The following is a 19,100-nucleotide window of genomic DNA, read 5'->3' on the forward strand; positions in this document are numbered from 1 at the left end:
TGGAAGGAGGAGGGGTTATATAGTGAGTGAACTTCCTTGATTGGGTATAACCGGTGTCAACACCTGAAGGTGGCCTATAACCCATTAAGTAATGACTTAAGGCACTGTGTCCCATGATGTATGATAAAGAAAGTTTTATTTTTCTTTGCTTCATTTCAGCCATTAGGTACTTCCTGGTATACAGAAGAATTCAACTGGTGTTTGGCCCATCATTGCCACATAGGGGAGGGAGACAGTTCTCAGCCCAGTGTAGGATATGACTAAAATAATATTGAGCTTACACAAGCATTCCTTGCTATTGGAGACTAAATGGAGCTGTCTGGGTATAAATGAAAGGTATTTTGTCCTGCATCAGTAAAACTACAGGTTCACTTTAAGGGATTTGGGCAAAAAGCACGATGGTTTGTTTCAGGGTGGATTTGATTTAAATCACTAGTAAAAATGCTTGATTTAAATCAACTCAATTTAAATCAATCATAATTTTTAAAGAGCAACTGTCATCTCTGTCTCACGGCGCCTCCTCCTCTGACCTGCTGTTGACTCACCAACAGTCCCATTCACTTTATGGGATGGCTGGTAATGCAGCAGTGACACTACAAGGTGAGGGATATGGTGGCAGCAGGTGAGTGGATGCCCGCTAACAGGTGCTCTTTAAATGTAAGGACTCATTCTTGCTGGTAGTTAGAATCTTTAATATTTGCAAACAAAATGAAGGATTTCTATTTAGAATAATAAGCTGTCAGGTTAGTAAAAAACAGTGATATCAGAACCAATTCAATCATACAGTTTGTAGTGTACATAGATTTGCTAAACAATGGGATAAATCAGGGGTCAGCAACCTTTTTCCACTTAAGGGCCGGATTAAATGTATGTGAATTTGTGAATGCATGGAGGGCCGCAATCACCTTCTAATAAATGGAGAATAATAATCCTAACATAGTAATAACAGTACAGGTTTACTCCACTTTAAAGGTGCTTCACGAATACAAAGCCAGTTCCTGTGGGAGCATGTGGCTAGGGATTTGGATTACTGCCCCCTCCCCCATCCTGGCACCCAAGGGTGGCTGATGCCAGCCCTGCCAGCCAGCATGGTCTGGAGATGGGGTCCCTGTCCCCAAGGGAGTCTCTGTCCCCCTTCACACCACTCCCACATAGTGTCCTCTGCTCCCTTCTCCCCATAGCAAGTTTCCTGTGCCCCCCCAGTGGAGTGTCCTCTGCCCCCATGGACACAAACACATTGTAGGTAGAACTCTCCTACCTTACAAAGGTGTAGAGCCTCGCAGAGAGCGGCTGGCATCACAGGGCTGGATGGGGGCATGAACTGCTGAAGTTCACTTTTTACATCAACAGGCTGGTGATTAGTTGCTAGGATCGCCCAGCAACCAATCACCTGCTGTTCAATGTAAAAAGTTAACTTCAGCGGTTCCCGCTCCCATCCAGCCCTGTGATACTAGCCACTCGACGCTGTCCAATCAAGAGGACACCGGCGAACATGTCTGCGGGCCGGGTGCCCGTGAATTAATCACAGGCACAGACGAGCTGGACAATTAGTGGTGGCAGTCTGGGTGCGGCCCACAACCCCTGGGGTAAAGGAATATTCCTGAACTTTGCTTTATCTCATGGTTACTGTGAAATTTTGTGACAGCATCAATGCAGTGCATGTTATCTCAGCTTGCAGAGCTTGGATTCATTGAACAAGTTTACTAAAAATGTAAATATTGCAAAATCCTATTTTCTTTATCGTACATCTCGGGACACAAAGCACCATAGTAATTACTATGTGGGATGTCCCAAAGCAATGCTATCTGTGGGGAGGGAAACACAAACAATCAATCAATCAGGGCGTCAGACTTGAGGACCTATGCTGCTGCCTGCAGCACACTGTGCCCAAAGGTGGCATCCTCATGCCTTATTTTACATCCACCGGATAGAATCTAGTGAATGTATTGATAGAAGATCAAGTTGCGACCTTGCAAGTCTGAGTCATGGAGGCTTTGGTGATGCACCTCCTATGAAGCACTTACTGCTCTGGTAGAGCGTGCTCTAACTCAAAAGGTGGAATCCTCCTTTTCAAACCATAAGCCTGAATTAATAACCTGCCGAATCTACTTAAAAATGGTAGATTTCGACGCTGCCTGCCCCGTTCCGGGGCCCTGTCAGCACAAACAAAGCATCAGTCTTCTGTATCTGAGCAGTTGCTTTCAGATAGACTTTAACCACTCTCACTACATTGAGAGTGTAATAATACTTCTGCAGAACGCAGTTTTGAAAAAAAAAAAAACAAAGTTAGGGAAACATCTTTGGTTCCTATGAAAACTAGATACTACTTTAGATAAAAAGAAAGGATGGGTGAGGATGCAGCACCACCTTATCCTTAAGAATGATAAAGTATGGCTTTTTACAAGAAAAAAGCTGCCAACTCTGGAACTCTTTTTGCGGAAGTTACCGGAACCAAGAACAGCAATTTCCCTGTCACAAGGATCAAGGGGGCATGGCGCAAGGGCTCAAAAAAAGGCTGACCTTGTAAAGCCAAACACAACCACACTTACCGTGAAGAGATTTTGAATAAAACCACATACTGCTTCTTCTGAGGGGGGTCTCTGTGATTACACCCTGAGACATCAATTCCTCCGTGGCCGGGAGCGTCCCCCTCGCGAGGAGTGCCCGGGCTCGAGGCTTCCAAACCTCCCGAGCACCCTCCGCCCTTCCCTGGTAAGGGGTGGCGGGGCCCATGCAGCACCTGGCTTGGTCTGCCAGCGGGCCTCGAAGTGATCTAGCGCCAGACATAAAGGCTTACTTTTCATAGGGTCCTTGGGGAGTAGCCTAGAGCTACCACAGAGATGACTGATCTGTCAAGGATCTCTTCTTGCCAAGCCCCTGAAAGAATAAAAAAAAAAAAAAAAAACAAAGAAGTCTTCCCCCCCTACTTGATCGAGCGGGGGCGCCCCCTCATAAGGAGGATTCTGTTTTGTAGGCTTCTTCCCTCAGGCAGTTCCGTAGTTTTATGGAAACATAGGTAAATAATTCCAAAAAAAAGCAAGTACATATGTATACAGTAATGTATGCAGCATGTATCACAGCCATATGCCTCTATGGAAGCGTGCATTCATGGAACATGGTCCATACCATACAGACCCCCCCCCCCCCCCACTGCAGCCCAGAGACTGGACCTTTACCCTGCAGATTGTTTAGATTTGCAGGGGATTTTCTCAAGTTGTTGGACAAAATATTGCTTTTTGCCTAGTACAAGTTTTGGTTTCAGGGAATAGGCCCGCTCTGTGCCCTGTCTAGTTTTAAAGATGGCCACAGTCCTGGGCAGGGTAGGCACCCTGGTGCCTTTTGGGGTTTTGTTTTTGACTTTAAAAGTTTAGTTATATGTTGGTCTTTATGTTCTGTTTTCCTACCTATGTAATATTATGTTGTTGGATCCCTTGGTCTTTGCTGCTCCCAAGATGCTCTAGGAGACCCCCGAAGATCCCGCGAAATGTAATTCATACTTGCCTCCACAATGGCACCGCCGAATAGCTCCACGTTCACTATCCTATCCTGGAATTTCCATGGATTAAATTCCAAATTTAAACGGGCTCTCCTGTTCCGCTACCTCAAATCCTACTCCCCTAACCTAACACTGTTACAGGAGACACATCTTGTGGGCAACAAATTACTGACACTTAAAAAACTGTGGCTTCATAGAACAATTCACGCCTTATATTCCTCCTTTGCCCGAGGAGTGTCCGTGCTGATATCAAAGTCCTTCCCATGTGAGATCGAACATGTCCACACGGACCCCCAGGGCTAATATGCGATTGTGGTTTTAAAATTCTGGGGACAACGTTAAAATTGTGACAAGTGTATATTTACCCCCTCCCTTCTCTTCTGCAATTTTGTACACCATCATGGAGAAGATAGCCCCATGCTGTCCTGCCAAATTAATCCTTATGGCCGACTTTAATGCCATCTTGGCCCCAGACCTAGACAGGCCCAATCTTCCCAAATGCTTCTCCACGGAGCTAAAGGCATGGGCTCTGGCAAAGGGGGTAGATGAGGTATGGAGATGGAAACATCCCACAGATAGGTCATTCTCCTGCTTCTCCACAACCCACAAAACGGCCTTTGCCAATCCATCCTTAATGTCAGATGTGCTGGATGCCACCTACCTGTCTAGTGACCTATCTGACCACAACCCCCTGAAACTTACTATGCGCTCGCCATGCTCCGGCTCTGTGGAGACTTGAGCCCCCATGGATTGTCCACCCAGAGATAGTGGACAAAGTCCCCCCCCCCTTCTAATTGAATACCGGAAGCTCAACTCAGGGTCTGCCTCACCAGAGATCACTTGGGACACATTTAAATCGTTCACACGTGGCTATTACATAGCCTCCATCTCAGCAGTCCGCAAGAACCAAGAGGCGGCAGTGACCTCCTTACAGGAGACTTTCGGCAGTTCTATAGCTCGCTTTACATATCCTTGCTGCCACCGGGTTTTGATGCCAGAGATTTGGCAGAACAGTTGGACCCCCTAGCTCTGGGATGGCTGTCGGATGGGGAATGCACCGGGTTGGTGGGACCGATTACCTCGGAGGAGGTCATGGCTGCAATCCAATCCTTCCCTGTGGGGAAGTCCCCAGGTCCTGGTGACATCCCCATTGAATTCTACAGGACTCATGGAAATTTACTGGCGCTGATTTTGGCCTCCTTCTACTGGAAATGTTTAGAATTAGGGGAACTACCGACCTCTATGTATTATGCCCATGTGGTGTTGATCCACAAGCCTCCTAAAGACCAACCCTCTGTGCCTCCTACAGACCTATTGCCCTCCTCAATTTAGACTTCAAAATTCTTACCAAATTAAATCACCCAGAGACTTCAACCCTTACTGCCCACGGTTATCGAGACTGATCAGATTTATGACCAATAGAGCCACCAACATCAACTTACGGAGACTACAAACGAATATTCATGCACAGCACCTTAATGTAGGCTCTAGGGTGGTGGCGTCGCTGGACATTGAAAAGGCCTTCGACATAGTCGAATGGCCTTTTCTGTGGGAGGTCCTCCGCCGGATGGGTTTCCCGATATTGTTTATACAATGACGACAGACGATATACAATCATTATTCAAATGAGGCACACTCCCCAAATGCCCCGCTGTGGTGTAACCCTACCCTTGCCCAATATTACACGATAACAGAACCCCATGTATGGACTAAATTTAATGTAAAAACGCTCTCTCGATTGATGGACGGCGATTCCCTGATAACATTCTCTCTCTTCCGCTCCAAATTTAATGTCCCAGAATCACACTTCCTCAGATATTTATAACTCTCACTCTGGACCTCAGCTCATACAGGCTTCTCTGGAAGATGTTCTCAGACTTGATTGCACAAAAAAACTACTTCCCAGATATACTCTCATTTCCTTATAACCTCTCTACCACCCATGGAAAAACTCAGGGCCCGTTGGCTTCAGGACATCCCGGAGCTTGATGGGCATGATTGGGACGATATCTGGAACTTCCCATTCCGGCCCTTAGTTTCTCTTAGAGACCAGTTAATACAGTTTAAAATAACCCACAGGGCCTACTACACCCCGTACAGGCTTCACAAGATGAATCCATGCCTTTCTCCAGAGTGCTGGAGGTGTAGAGGAACTCCGGGAGACTTTACCCACATCTTCTGGTCCTGCCCGGCTATAGTGGGGTTTTGGGAGGAAGTGTTATCATGCATCCGGTTGATCAGCAACATCTCGCTACAACCCTCCATGTCAGTATGCCTGTTGGGACTAGTAGAGCAGTACATCCCCACTGTAGTGGGGCAAACTATGGTGAGTTTATTACTGTTTTATGCAAGAAAAGCCATCACTCTTCACTGGAAGAAATCAGCTCCACCCACAAGCATATTCTGGAAACTAGTAAATAAGAACCTACCATTATATAAAAGACACATACTTCCACAGAGGATGTCCCAAAAAATACCAAAAAAATACCAAAAACTTTTTTCCTCAAAATTTATGCATTCCGTTTCCTACCGAGATGTCTACCGGGAGTTTGGATATTTGCGAGTGCAGCAATGATGACACATCCACCAATATATAGGTCAGTTGACCAAGGTTTCCGCACCTTCTCTACTCAAAAGTTGATGCACACTTTATCATAGATGATTTTATACTGCCATAACCATAGCCATCTTATGTGTGAGCTGCCTTTCTAACCTTTGTTACCTGTTGTATGTGTTTATAACACCAATTAAAGGAAGATTTGGAAAAAAAAACAAAACAACAAAAAAAACAAACGTATTAACTTGCCTCATTATGCAACCATGCCTCTTTAGGTGATCATGCAACTTTTAGGCAATCAAGCCTCTCTGCGTGATCAAACACCCTTGTGCGATCAGGCACCCTTGTGCGATCAGGCACCCTTGTGCGATCAGGCACCCTTGTGCGATCAGGCACCCTTGTGCGATCATGTAAACACCACGCATATCCATCCAAACATGCATTTTTATGATCATGTTATGCAATCGCGTGTTTTTAAGTGATCACTGCTGCTCCCTTGTTTAAGGGCCCGGTGTGGGGAAGGGAGATCTATCGCGTTTCCACTCCAGAAAGAAGAAGCGATTAAGCAGCTAACCTCTATAGTAACCCTTTTACCAAAGCTGAGGACAAACGTCTTCAGTAACAAACAGGGGCTGGCACTGCTGCTCCCTGCTTTGTCTGGTGAGGAAGGTACTATGGAAGCATGACCAGGGTCCTCAGAGCCTGATGGGGATACCTTTGGAGCCTTTTTAGCGGGGGGTGAAACCACCTTTTTAGAAGGCATAGTGCAAAGCAACAATCAGAGGTAATAAAAACCAAGCGCATCCACTGCTGAGCCTTAGTCCAAAAAGTGTCATTCAGAATGCCTGTATATGCCACCTATATGCCACCCAAGCCACTGCTGTGTCTCCTCCTTCAGTCAGATGTTTTCCTGACTGAAGTTTAAGGACTGAGCCGCCCTGCGCTGCCGTGTGAAGAAACACCTGGACGCCAATTCACAAACCGGCCTTGCGCCAAGCCACGCCCCTCATCCCGCCCCTGGAACGCCCCTAATAATTTATCATGAGATTCCCGCTCGCGCTATGGCGCGCTCTGGATCTCGGGGGGGGCGGGAGTTAGGCGGTGGGAAGGAAACCATCCAGGCCCAGGAGGAAAAAACCTCAGGAGGAAGGAAGCCAGACCACCCGCTGCCTGAGCGCTGGTCTATGCAGGGGGAAACAGAAACCGCTGCCATGGGGAGACCCCAGCAATCCCCCTGCCCTTCATCCATAGTGGCTGCGACCGTCCTGGGAGAGTTCCCATGAGAGGTATGCAAAGTTTCTTTTTTGCAGACACAGGGGTTATATAGAAAGGCATGGCTACTGTGAAGATGACCTTTACGTAAGCTCACTACACTATCTAGTGGCGATTCTTAGGCATGACAAGAAAAAAATTGCTCAAAGAAGTATCCTTAAGCGAACCAAGTTCCTTAGGACCTTCATTTACCTTATATCCCCGTCGCAGGATTCTGCTGAATAATCAGACAGACCCAATTTACACCCATCACGGCAGGCGAAGTCAAAGACCTCCAGGGACCGGGTTCCTTAAAAAAGTGAGTTCCACTCCCCTGGACCTGTATAGCACCCTGCCAGAAAGGCTTTGGCATTTTGATAAATAACTAAAGAACTGGGTCCCAGGGTACAGCCCCCCAAGAGAGGCATTACAGGCAAAACCTTGTTTATTCCGTGACGAGGCCCGGGTACCATCCACTTTGGCCTTTAAATGGCACTTTGAATGGAACCGGATGGTTAGCTTGCTCGTCCAGAAAGGACTGCTCCAGTAGAGCTCTTCATAATACATCTTTAAAGAGGAAGTAAACTCAGAAGAAATATTCCCAGTAATCATATGGCCACTAAGTATAGCATTTATAAACTCTGCAGGATAAGAATTAGTGTTCTAGGATCTTTCTTACTTTTTTCTCAGTTGCTGCCTAAGCCGGCACCATGTTTGTAGCCTCCAGCCTCGTCTGTACTTCCGCCCTTTTTTCCCCTGAACAAGCCAGAATCTCAAGCATGCTCAGTAAAGAGTAACCAAGCCTCGTTTTAGTATACCGTTACCATGGCAACGGCCCGGCAAGCCAATAAGAGCACACATGCAAATTTCCTCCCAGTGTTAAACATGAATATCCTTGTTCACACCCCCTGTGATGTAGCTGATCACATGGGGTGTTTCAAGAAAACAAGGGGAAAAGGCGCCTCTGGGTGTAGTATAAAACCAATTTATTAAAAACAATGTGCAAGCAACTCACATTTAGAGGATTAAAAAACAGCATGTAGTGGATTAAGGAGATGATCTATCATGAGAAAAGTCCGTCAGGTCGGTCACGATCCCCTCTGCTAGCTGGTGAAGCGTATGGCTTGCTGTGCACCGCTGAAGTTGGCTGCGGTGGTGGTGGAATCCAAAGCGAGGCCAGGAACGCAGATGGGAGGCAGGCGCAGGATTAGTGACGTCACTGGAAAGCGACGCGTTTCCTGAGCATACAGGCTACGATGTCACGGTAGCCACGCTCCTTCGTCAAGCTCTTTTCAAGAACACCAGGATCTCGTGGGAATGTGATGCCGTGGAGCTCTGCTATCAGAGGCACGGCATATAGATGAATAGACTGACGTCTTGCTGAGTGTGCCGTAAACTAAGGACAAAATGCGCATGCCTGAGTGACATCACTGAAACAGATATCTGCAATATCTCCTAAACAGCGCAGTTTGTGACATTTTTAAAGCCACCTACAAGTAAGTGATTGCAAATAGCTTTACATGCAGTAAAGTTGGGCAGGGGGGGTTTACAACCGTGACCAACACCTTAGACACTGGCAAAAAAACTGAGGCGCTCCCTGCGTGGGAGGGGTTATATAGGGAGGCAACTTCCTGTTTAGGGTGTGCCCATGTCCATCACCTGAAGGTGGCCTATAACCGACATAGTAATTACTATGGTGCTCTGTGTCCCGTGATGTACGATAAAGAAACTATCTTTGGATAGATTTTTACTCCAAAAGCATCTTATTAAAATAAATTTGATAAAAAAAAAAAAAAAAAAAAAAAAATGCAATTTTTTTTTTTTTTTAAATAATTGATTTTTATCCAACCTCGTTTGTTTAGTTAAGAGGATTCCCATCAAAATGCTGGTCTTTAGATTTTCCTACATGATAAAGTTCACATTTTAAAAAAAATATAAATAAATACAAATCTTTTTGCAGGTAACAAGAAAAAAAAAAAAGAGTGCATTTATTATTTCTTTTTTATTAGGTGCAGGGCTGCTCAGTTAGTAACATGGGCATAAATATGGGTGTAACATGTTAATAAAAGGTGAACCTATCCTTTAACCAGATCTTTAGCTACACATTTCACTTATAGACCAGAAAGCTGATAAGCTTCTCTTGCACTTTCAGATTTTAAGGTGGAACTAAACTATCTTTTTCAGCCAGGGAGGCTGCCATCTTAGCCTCTGTTTGAACTGCAATCGCCATGATGCTGCACATTTGATCAGCTATGACACCATGTTAATGTCTTAACAGTTCGGTTGAGAACTAACAAAAGCACACTAGTAGCTGCAACAGGTCATAATCAAGGCATGCATTGAATGTAACAGTTTTAGGAACTGTTAAATTGGTGGCTTTAGTTCTACTTTAAACCACGTTTCTAGAGAACAGCAGAATTTCTTTTTTGGAAGTCCATATCCTCAAGGAAAAAATAAAATTAAAAAAACACACCTTTGGGTCCTTTTACACGGGTGGTCCACCCGGTAGACTCCGCTTTGCTCAGCGGGGATCGATCCACTGATTCCCGCTGAGCAGGTGGATGACAGGTCCATCAGCTGACATCCGCGGCTCCATAGGAGCGAATGGGGGGTCCGATCAAGTCCGCCAGTTTTTCAGGAGGACCTGATCTGAAAGTCTGTGTGAAAAACGCCTATCACTTAATGCTTATGTGCCCTTAACAACTTTAGGTTAAACACAGTTAGAGACATTACCTGTCAGCCCACACACTTGTAAATCGTGCTAGAAATACCAAGAACTGGCAGGTATACACACTATGCCTTTATGTTCCACCCAGATGCTGCCCAGGTCCTATAGAGGCTTTCATTCAAAAGCTGTTTTCACTTTTGTATGGAGTTCTCCTTTATGCATTTCTGTATTTGTCATGTTTCCTTTAAACACTTACATTTTACCACATGCAAAAAATACTGTACAGCACACTGATATAAACGAAGGGCCTCCTCGTAGTTCTTTGCTTTGTCTTCCTGAGAGGCTTTGCTGGCGAGGTCAATAGCTTTCTGTTAGAAATACAAAATAACATAGTATGTAATCAGTGCTTATGCAAATAAATGCCATTCATATGTACATGTGTATTTTTAAAGGACTGGAGAACATGAGTTTCGAACACTTGAACCCTGTTTACTAAAAACAATGTGCAGAGCTAAGGACTTGACTGATCAGTCCTAACCAGCTGCTCATCAGTCCAATCCAGGCATGATATAAGGGTTCCAGCACTTCCCAAAATGTGCTATAAAAGCAACACTAACTTTTGCGTCCCCCGTTAGGGGATTCTGCCACCAGGAATGAACAAACCAGGAAAGTTCAGGTGCCTCTTGAGATATAATTACAGGGTTTTACAATGCTGACAAGTCCATTAGTACTACATTCTCTGGCATTAATCTACCCTTCATCCATGACCAAAGACCCCCCCCATAATCATGCCCAAGCTTAAACCAATCAGCTACACAACTAGTTAATACATTATATCACCACTGGTCCTAATGCAGTGATCTCGTGAAGAGCAACAGACAATCTCAGGTCTAAAAGATTGTGGCAACACGACAACCAGTCAAACTTGTCAGTCTGTCATGAAAGAATATAGATGAAGTAGCTTGGCAGCACTTAGATATGTGGTGTTGAATAAGGGAAGGAAAACTGGTATTTACGTAGAGGCAGAGAACCTACATAATGTCTCGTCAGTCAATTCAAAGTAAGATTAGCTGATGAACGTCATTCAGTCATGAGGATATTATCAGCAATAAGAAGGTGCAGTACAATAGTTATTTTTGCTAAAAGTAGAGAGGAAAAAAAAACCACAACAATAAACTAAATAAATAGCACTTTTCTTTAAGAAAGAGAAATAGGATGTTGAATTTCACAATTATTTTAATAGTTTCTTCTAGCTTTTCCCTATAATCAGTATTTTATTGTTAAACTGTATAATTGTCAAAAGAGGGATACAAGGTAGATGTCATCTTAAAATGATATGCCATAGAATACTTTTGCGGGAAGATTTTTTACATTTAATGAAATATTATATGCATTGGTTTAAAAAGAGAAGTATACCGCTATAGAATAGTGTTAAAAAGGATGTGCTGATGTTGTGAACAGTCTATGCATGGTACATGGTGCAATAGGAACTACCTTTCTTTATATTTTACCCTATTTAACCCTTTCACGCCTAAGCCTATTTCTGAGATTTGTTGCTTACAAGTTAAAATCCTTATTTTTTGCTAGAAATGTACTTAGAACCCCCAAACATTATATATTTTTAGCAGAGAATCTATAGAATAAAATGGCAATTGTTGCAATATTTATGTCACACTGTATTTGTGCAGCAGTCTTTCAAATGCAATTTTTTGTGGGGAAAAAAAAAAAAAAAAAAAAGAGAGACAGTTTCAGGAATAAAAAAACAAAAAAACAAAAAACTAAACATTAAAGTTAGCCCAATTTTTTTTGTATAATGTGAAAGATGATGTTACGCCAAGTAAACAGATACCCAACATGTCATGCTTTGAAATTGCGCACACTTGTGGAATGGTGACAAACTACGGTACCTACGCGTTAATTTTTTTTTTTTTTACGGTTACCAGGTTAGAGTTACAGAGGAGGTCTAGTGCTAGAATGATTGCTCTCACTTTGACGATCGTGGCGATACCTCACATGTGTGATTTGAACACAGTTTACATATGCGGGCGCGACTTACGTGAGCGTTTTCTTTGCTGTGCAAGCTCATGGGGATGGGGGTGCTTTAAAAAACGTATTTATTTTATTTATTTTTTTATACCATGTCTCTTAAAAAAAAAAAAAAAAAAAAAAATCACTTTTATTGCTGTCACAAGGAATGTAAACTTCCCTTGTGACAGTAATAGGTGGTGACAGGTACTCTTTATGGAGGGATCGGGGGTCTTAAAGACCCCAAATCCCTCCTCTGCACTTCAAATTATTCAGATCGCCAAAAACGGCGATTCTGAATATTGGTATTTTTTTTAAATTCACCGCCATTAGCAGCTGAGTAAACCGAAAGTGACGTTGCTTCTGTGGTTACACAATAGGAGGCTGGCAGGAAACCTTTCCAGCTCCCTGCCAGTCTCACTCTAGCCGGTGGAAGTGCAGGATCGCGGATTGGGTCTCCCGATGGGACGGGAGGCCTGGGAAGAGTGGCGGAAGGCAGCGGGGGGCTGGAATGTCCCCTCCCACTCCTACGGGTTATCCCTGAAAGCCGAGGCCGCATATACGAGTACGGTCAGCGCTAAGGGGTTAAGCTAGAACACATGATATACAGTGAGGGAAAAAAAGTATTTGATCCCCTGCTGATTTTGTACATTTGTCCACTGACAAAGAAACGATCAGTCTATAATTTTAATAGTAGGTTTATTTTAACAGTGAGAGACAGAATACAAAAAAAAAAAAAAAAAAAAAAAAAAAAACACACACATCTCAGGAGGGATTTTGTCCCTCTCCACTTTGCAGATCCTCTCCAAGTCATTAGGGTTTCGAGGCTGACATTTGGTAACTCGAACCTTCAGCCCCTCCACATACTTTCTATGGCATTAAGGTCTGGAGACTGGCTAGGCCACACTGGGACCTTAATGTGCTTCTTCTTGAGCCACTCCTTTGTTGCCTTTGCTGTGTGTTTTGGGTCATTGTCATTCTGGAATACTCATCCACGACCCATTTTCAATGCCCTGGCTGAGGGAGGTTCTCACCCAAGATTTGACGGTACATGGCCCCGCCCATTTGATGCAGTGAAGTTGTCCTGTCCCCTTAGCAGAAAAACACCCCCAAGTTTCACTGTTGGGATGGTGTTCTTGGGGTCATAGGCAGCATTCCTCCTCCTCCTCCAAACATGGCAAGTTGAGTTGATGCCAAAGAGCTTGATTTTGGTCTCATCTGACCACAACACTTTCCCCCTGTTCTCCTCTGAATCATTCAGATGTTCATTAGCAAACTTCAGACGGGCTTGTACATGTGCTTTATTGAGCAGGGGGACCTTGCGGGCGCTGCAGGACTTCAGTCCTTCACAGTGTAGTGTGTTACTAATTGTTTTCTTGGCGACTATGGTCCCCCAGCTGCCTTGAGATCATTGACAAGAGATTCTCCCATGTAGTTCTGGGCCGATTCCCCACCGTTCTCATTATTATTGAAACTCCATGAGGTGAGATCCTGCATGGAGCCCCAGATCGCGGGAGATTGACAGTTATTTTGTGTTTCTTCCTTCTGCGAATAATCGCAACAACCGTCACCCTCTCACCAAGCTTCTTAGCGATGGTCTTGTAGCCCATTCCAGCCTTGTGTAGGTCTACAATCTTGTTCCTGACAACCTTGGGCAACTCTTTTTGTCTTGACCATGCTGGAGAGACTGGAATCTGACTGATTGCTTCTGTGGACAGGGGTATTTTATACAGGTAACAAGCTGAGCTTAGGAGCACTCCCTTTAAGAGAGTACTCTAATCTCAGCTTGTTACCTTTATAGAAGAAACCTGGGAGCCAGAAATCTTTCTTATTGATAAGGGATGAAATACTTATTTCACTCATTAAAATGCAATTCACTTTATAACTTTTTTGAAATGCATTTTTCTGGATATTTTTGTTGGTATTCTGTCTCTCACGGTTAAAATACAGCTACCATTAAAAATTATAGATTGATCATTTCTCTGTCAGTGGGCAAACATACAAAATCAGCAGGGGATCAAATACTTTTTTCCCTCACTGTAATACATTAATTCTATACATATGGCATGTAAGCCCTGGAGAAATGCTTTTTCTTCTATTTCCATTGATCAGAATAGAAAACTAACTTGTGTAAGTGAAGTGCAGAGGACTACAGCAACCAGGTGCCAACTATGAAGGGCAGGTTAGGAAATCAGAAACTGAATGCTATACAGTGGTGGGAATTTGAGAAATTCTACGAAACAAGTGAAGGAATTCAGTGAGCCAAATTCCCTATATAACCCCCAATAGATCTATTGAGAAAGCCCAATCAGAGGGCGATATGCGTGTAGAGGGGAAGAGCCAAGCCCGTGAGGTCACGCAGCCACAGTGGTGAGCAGGACTATACAGAGCTGGTTTTAACTGAATATCTTGGGTTAAACTTCAGGACGGTCTTTGAAAAGAAAACCCTAATTGAGGGTAATACTCCTTTCTTCACCTGTGGATCTGAGCTGTTGAGTACCTGCCCTCTGGTTGTTGAAATCAGATGAGGACATCCCTCTTCCTTTATTGAAGTATAGGTGGAAACCATCGCTGCCGGCAGGCTAATGCACCTGGCCTATATGATCTCTATAATCTGAGGTCCAACATATCTGGTAAGCGGCTATTTAAAACATTTCTGGCTGGAAGAACATCAATATTTTTTCCAAGTGTTGAAGAACTGTGGCTGTTATTTTTTCACTACACACTGGGATTATTGTTTATATATTTAATTTATTTATATATAAAATTATTTATATATTTTTTTTGGATCTACAAGGACGTTTAGTTTGTGATTTGTATGAATCTTATTAATTTTACATCACAATTGGTTACACTCAATTTTGTAATTATTTATTTATATATTACTTATCACGTCAAGATCGGTGTTTGCATATCTTATCTGATATAGCAACATTGTTGCTTATCCTTCACGTATACATTCACTGTGTCACATACACTTTTTTGTATCAAACCATCACCTGCGGATGCGCGCTTGTACTATTTTATGATAATTTTGGGTCTTTTGTATTTTGGGCTTACACGAGCAGCTGCACCGTGTGTACTTTATATATGGTTAGCGCAAAATACACTTTTCCATTAGACCATTTATATACCCTAATGAGCCCTTGATCCAATCCAATCTACCACTAGCATTGCTGTTATCCGAAGTATAATTCGAATTTGACCAAGCAACTTGTGGCAGGTGAGGTGGCAAGTGGACAATCCACAACTTGTGGCAGGTGACGTGGCAAGTGGACAATCCACAACTTGTGGCAGGTGACGTGGCAAGTGGACAATCCACAACTTGTGGCAAGTGACAATCCGCAACTTGTGGCAAGTGACGTGGTAAGTGGACAATCTACAACTTGTGGCAGGTGACGTGGCGAATGGAAAATCCGCAACTTGTGGCAGGTGAAGTGGCAAGTGGACAATCCGCAACGTGTGCCAAGCGACGTGGCAAAAGTGACACGCTAAATACAAGTACACTGCTGCTTTCTCAGCTGCTGCTACTCACTCTGGTCTCACAAAATGGCTGAAATAGTTAAATAATACTGGAAAAAGGAAAGTTTTGGACGAGACTTTAAATGAGGCATATCAAGGAGTTGATGGCTATTTGTTAAACACTTCCGGACCGCCACACGACGATGTACGTCCAAACTTTGAAGGGGGATACCGTTGTTATGGCAGCAGCTAGCTACCATAACCCTGGTATCCCCGTTTTCGTGCGGCGGCCGGCTTTCTGATAAAAGTGGTCCCTGCGGCGGATTCACCGCAAGATCACTTTTATCGGTGGCGTGAGAGGGCCCCCCCTCCGCCGCGATCCAGTGCCCTCCGCCGCTTCCTGAAGCCGCCGGTAGCGGCGGAGGCGATCGCTTCCGTCTCCTTCCTGTGCCTGGAGACGAGTGAGGCTAAGATGGCGCCCACTCGTCTCCATGACACTGCTGGGCGGAAGCGATGTCAAAACGTCACTTCCATCCACGCCTCTTAAAGGCATATTTTTTTAAATGACTTTTTTTTTTTTTTTTTTTTTTTAATTGCATTTTAGTGTAAATATGAGGAGATCTGAGGTCTTTTTGACCCCAGATCTCACATTTAAGAGGTCCTGTCATACTTTTTTCTATTACAAGGGATGTTTACATTCCTTGTAATAGGAATAAAAGTGACAATTTTTTTTTTAATTTTTTTAAACAGTGTAAAAAATAAAAAAATAAAAAAAAAAATAAAATAATGTAAAATAAATAATTATTATTATTTTTTTTTTTTAAACCCCCCCCCCGTCCCGACGAGCTCGCGCGCAGAAGCAAACGCATACACGAGTAGCGCCCGCATATGAAAACGGTGGTCAAACCACACATGTGAGGTGTCACCGCGACTGGTAGAGAGAGAGCAATAATTCTAGCTCTAGACCTCCTCTGTAACTCAAAACATGCAACCTGTAGAATTTTTTAAACGTCGCCTATGGAGACTTTTGAGGGTAAATGTTTGACGCCATTCCACGAGCGGGCGCAATTTTGAAGCGTGACATGTTGGGTATCAATTTACTTGGCGTAACATTATATTTCACAATATAAAAAAAATTGGGCTAACTTTACTGCTGTCTTATTTTTTATTAAAAAAAGTGAATTTTTTCCAAAAAAAGAGTGCGCTTATAAGACCGCTAAGCAAACACGGTCCAAAAAAAAAAGTATTGCAACGATCGCCATATTATTCTCTAGGGTGTTAAAAAAAATTAAAAAAAAAAAAAAAAAAAACATATATAAAGTTTGGGGGTTCCAAGTAATTTTCTAGCAAAAAAAACTGTTTTAACCGGTTCAATACCGGGCATTTTCACCCCCTTCCTTCCCAGACCAATTTTATTTTTTTCAGCGCTGTTGCACTTTAAACGACAATTGCGCGGTCGTGCGACGTTGTACCTAAACAAAATTGATGTCCTTTTTTCCCCCACAAATAGAGCTTTCTTTTGGTGGTATTTGATCACCTCTGCGGTTTTTATTTTTTGCGCTATAAACAAAAAAAACACAATATTTTTTACTTTTTGCTATAATATCCCAATTTTTTTTTTAAAAAACAAATTTTTTCCTCAGTTTCGGCCGATAAGTATTCTTCTACATATTTTTGGTAAAAAAAAAAAAATAATAATCGCAATAAGCGTATATTGATTGGTTTGCGCAAAAGTTATAGCGTCTATAAAATACGGGATAGATTTATGGCATTTTAAAAAAAAAATTATTTATTTTTTTTTTACTAGTAATAGCGGCGATCGCAATGTTTTTTCGTGACTGCGACATTATGGCGGATACATCGGACACTTTTGACACATTTTTGGGACCATTCACATTTATACAGCGATCAATGCTATAAAATTGCATTGATTACTGTGTAAATGTGACAGGCAGTGAAGGGGTTAACCACTAGGGGGCGGGGAGGGGTTAAATGTGTTTCCTAGGGAATGCTTCTAACTGTAGGGGGAGGGGACGCACAAGGGGAGGAGACCGATCAGTGTTCCTCAGTTCTGGGAACACAGATCGCTCTCCTCTGAGCTGACAGGATGTGGATCTCTGTGTTTACACACAGAGATCCACGGTCCGGCCCGGTTAACGGGCAATCGCGGGTGCCCAGCGGACATCGCCGGGTCCCGAGCAACGCGGCGGGCGCGCGCCCCCTAGGTGGCCGGGAACCCGAGGCCATCATATGACGTCCACCCAGGATAGGAGATCCCATCTGTGGACGTCATTTGTCTATGGCCGGGTAGGGAAGCGGTTAAACATGTAAACACCTAAAATCCAAAACGAGGCTGGACCTTAAGTGGTTAAAAGATAAATTAGATTTTTTTTTTAAAGAAAATATCAAATCGGTAGTGCATACTATTAAAAAAATATCAATATGTAATAATATAGACTGAATAGTGTAATCACAAAGGATTTACATAGTAGTATTCATATAAAAAATGTTTTAATATGATTAAACGCTGGACATGATACAGTTGGTATGAAAAAAATCAGATAATATACATAATGGTACATTGATACAGAAGTCAGTACATGAAAAAATTAGGGATATAACAGGTTTGTGGGAGCATCCATTAGTTGGTAACAACACGTTTCTTGAGGTGAGGTGAGGGGATATTGGCAAATAATCATATGGATCACTTGGATCAATGGAATTAGGATTAATACATGTAATTAGGTTAAAAAAGCATATATTGGCCAGTAATGTACTGACTAAGCTTGGGAATAATCAAAAGGGTGGCATATATGTACACAAATGAAAATTATATTGGGTTGGTCAGGTCACTTTTTTGGTGGGTGTCTTCCACCCTGTATTTGTGGAAAAAGGGGGTGTTGTGACCTGTCCCAGCCTAGATATAACAATGACATGCCTTCATCCCTGCTTTATATGGAAAAAGGAACGTTTTGGACGGGACTTTAAATGAGGCATATCAAGGAGTTGATGGTGGTTGTTTGTTAGAAGATAAATTCGATTTTTTTAAAAAGACAGTATCAGATCGGTAGTCCATAGTATTAAAAATATCAATATGCAATAATATAGACTGAATAGTGTAATCACAAAGGATTTACATAGTAGTATTCATATAAAGACACCCGCCAAAAAAGTGACCTGACCAACCCAATATAATTTTCAATTGTGTACATATATGCCACCTTTTTAATTATTCCCAAGCTTAGTCAGTACATTACTGGCCAATATATGCTTTTTTAACCTAATTACATTTATTAATCCTAATTCCTTTGATCCATATGATTATTTGCCAATATCCCCTCACCTACCTCCTAGTAATTTCCAACTATGTGGTTGTTCGGGGCTGGCTCTCTTGGTCTCAGTCCCGGGGTTGCGATGCTCTCAGTTCACTACCTCCGCCCATCCTCGTCACATGATGGGGGCGGGCTGTGACCTCAGAGCATCGGCGTCATGGACTCACGTACCGCACGTGGCGCCAACTGACACCACGCTGTGGGAATGTGTGTTTTTCCCATTCTGCGCTGCAGCGATGGGTGGGTGGGCACCCACCGTGATCGGTGTATCGCGGAGAGGAGGTCCCCTTCCTCCTACAAGCTGTCTTG

The 19,100-nt window shown here is 43.2% G+C and overlaps 1 protein-coding gene across 1 annotated transcript in view; it reads right to left on the reverse strand.

Moving 5' to 3' along the window:
- LOC141144853 (vacuolar protein sorting-associated protein 4B) overlaps nt 1-19,100 on the reverse strand; it is a 50,041-nt gene that overhangs the window by 25,668 nt on the left and 5,273 nt on the right. Inside the window, exon 2 of the mRNA XM_073630935.1 lies at nt 10,229-10,340. Coding sequence (XP_073487036.1) covers nt 10,229-10,340 — 112 coding nt within the window. The remainder of the gene's footprint in view (nt 1-10,228; nt 10,341-19,100) is intronic.

This window comes from Aquarana catesbeiana, linkage group LG05, assembly GCF_042186555.1.
Source record: "Aquarana catesbeiana isolate 2022-GZ linkage group LG05, ASM4218655v1, whole genome shotgun sequence".
In the NCBI taxonomy this organism is placed as follows: Eukaryota; Metazoa; Chordata; class Amphibia; order Anura; family Ranidae; genus Aquarana; species Aquarana catesbeiana.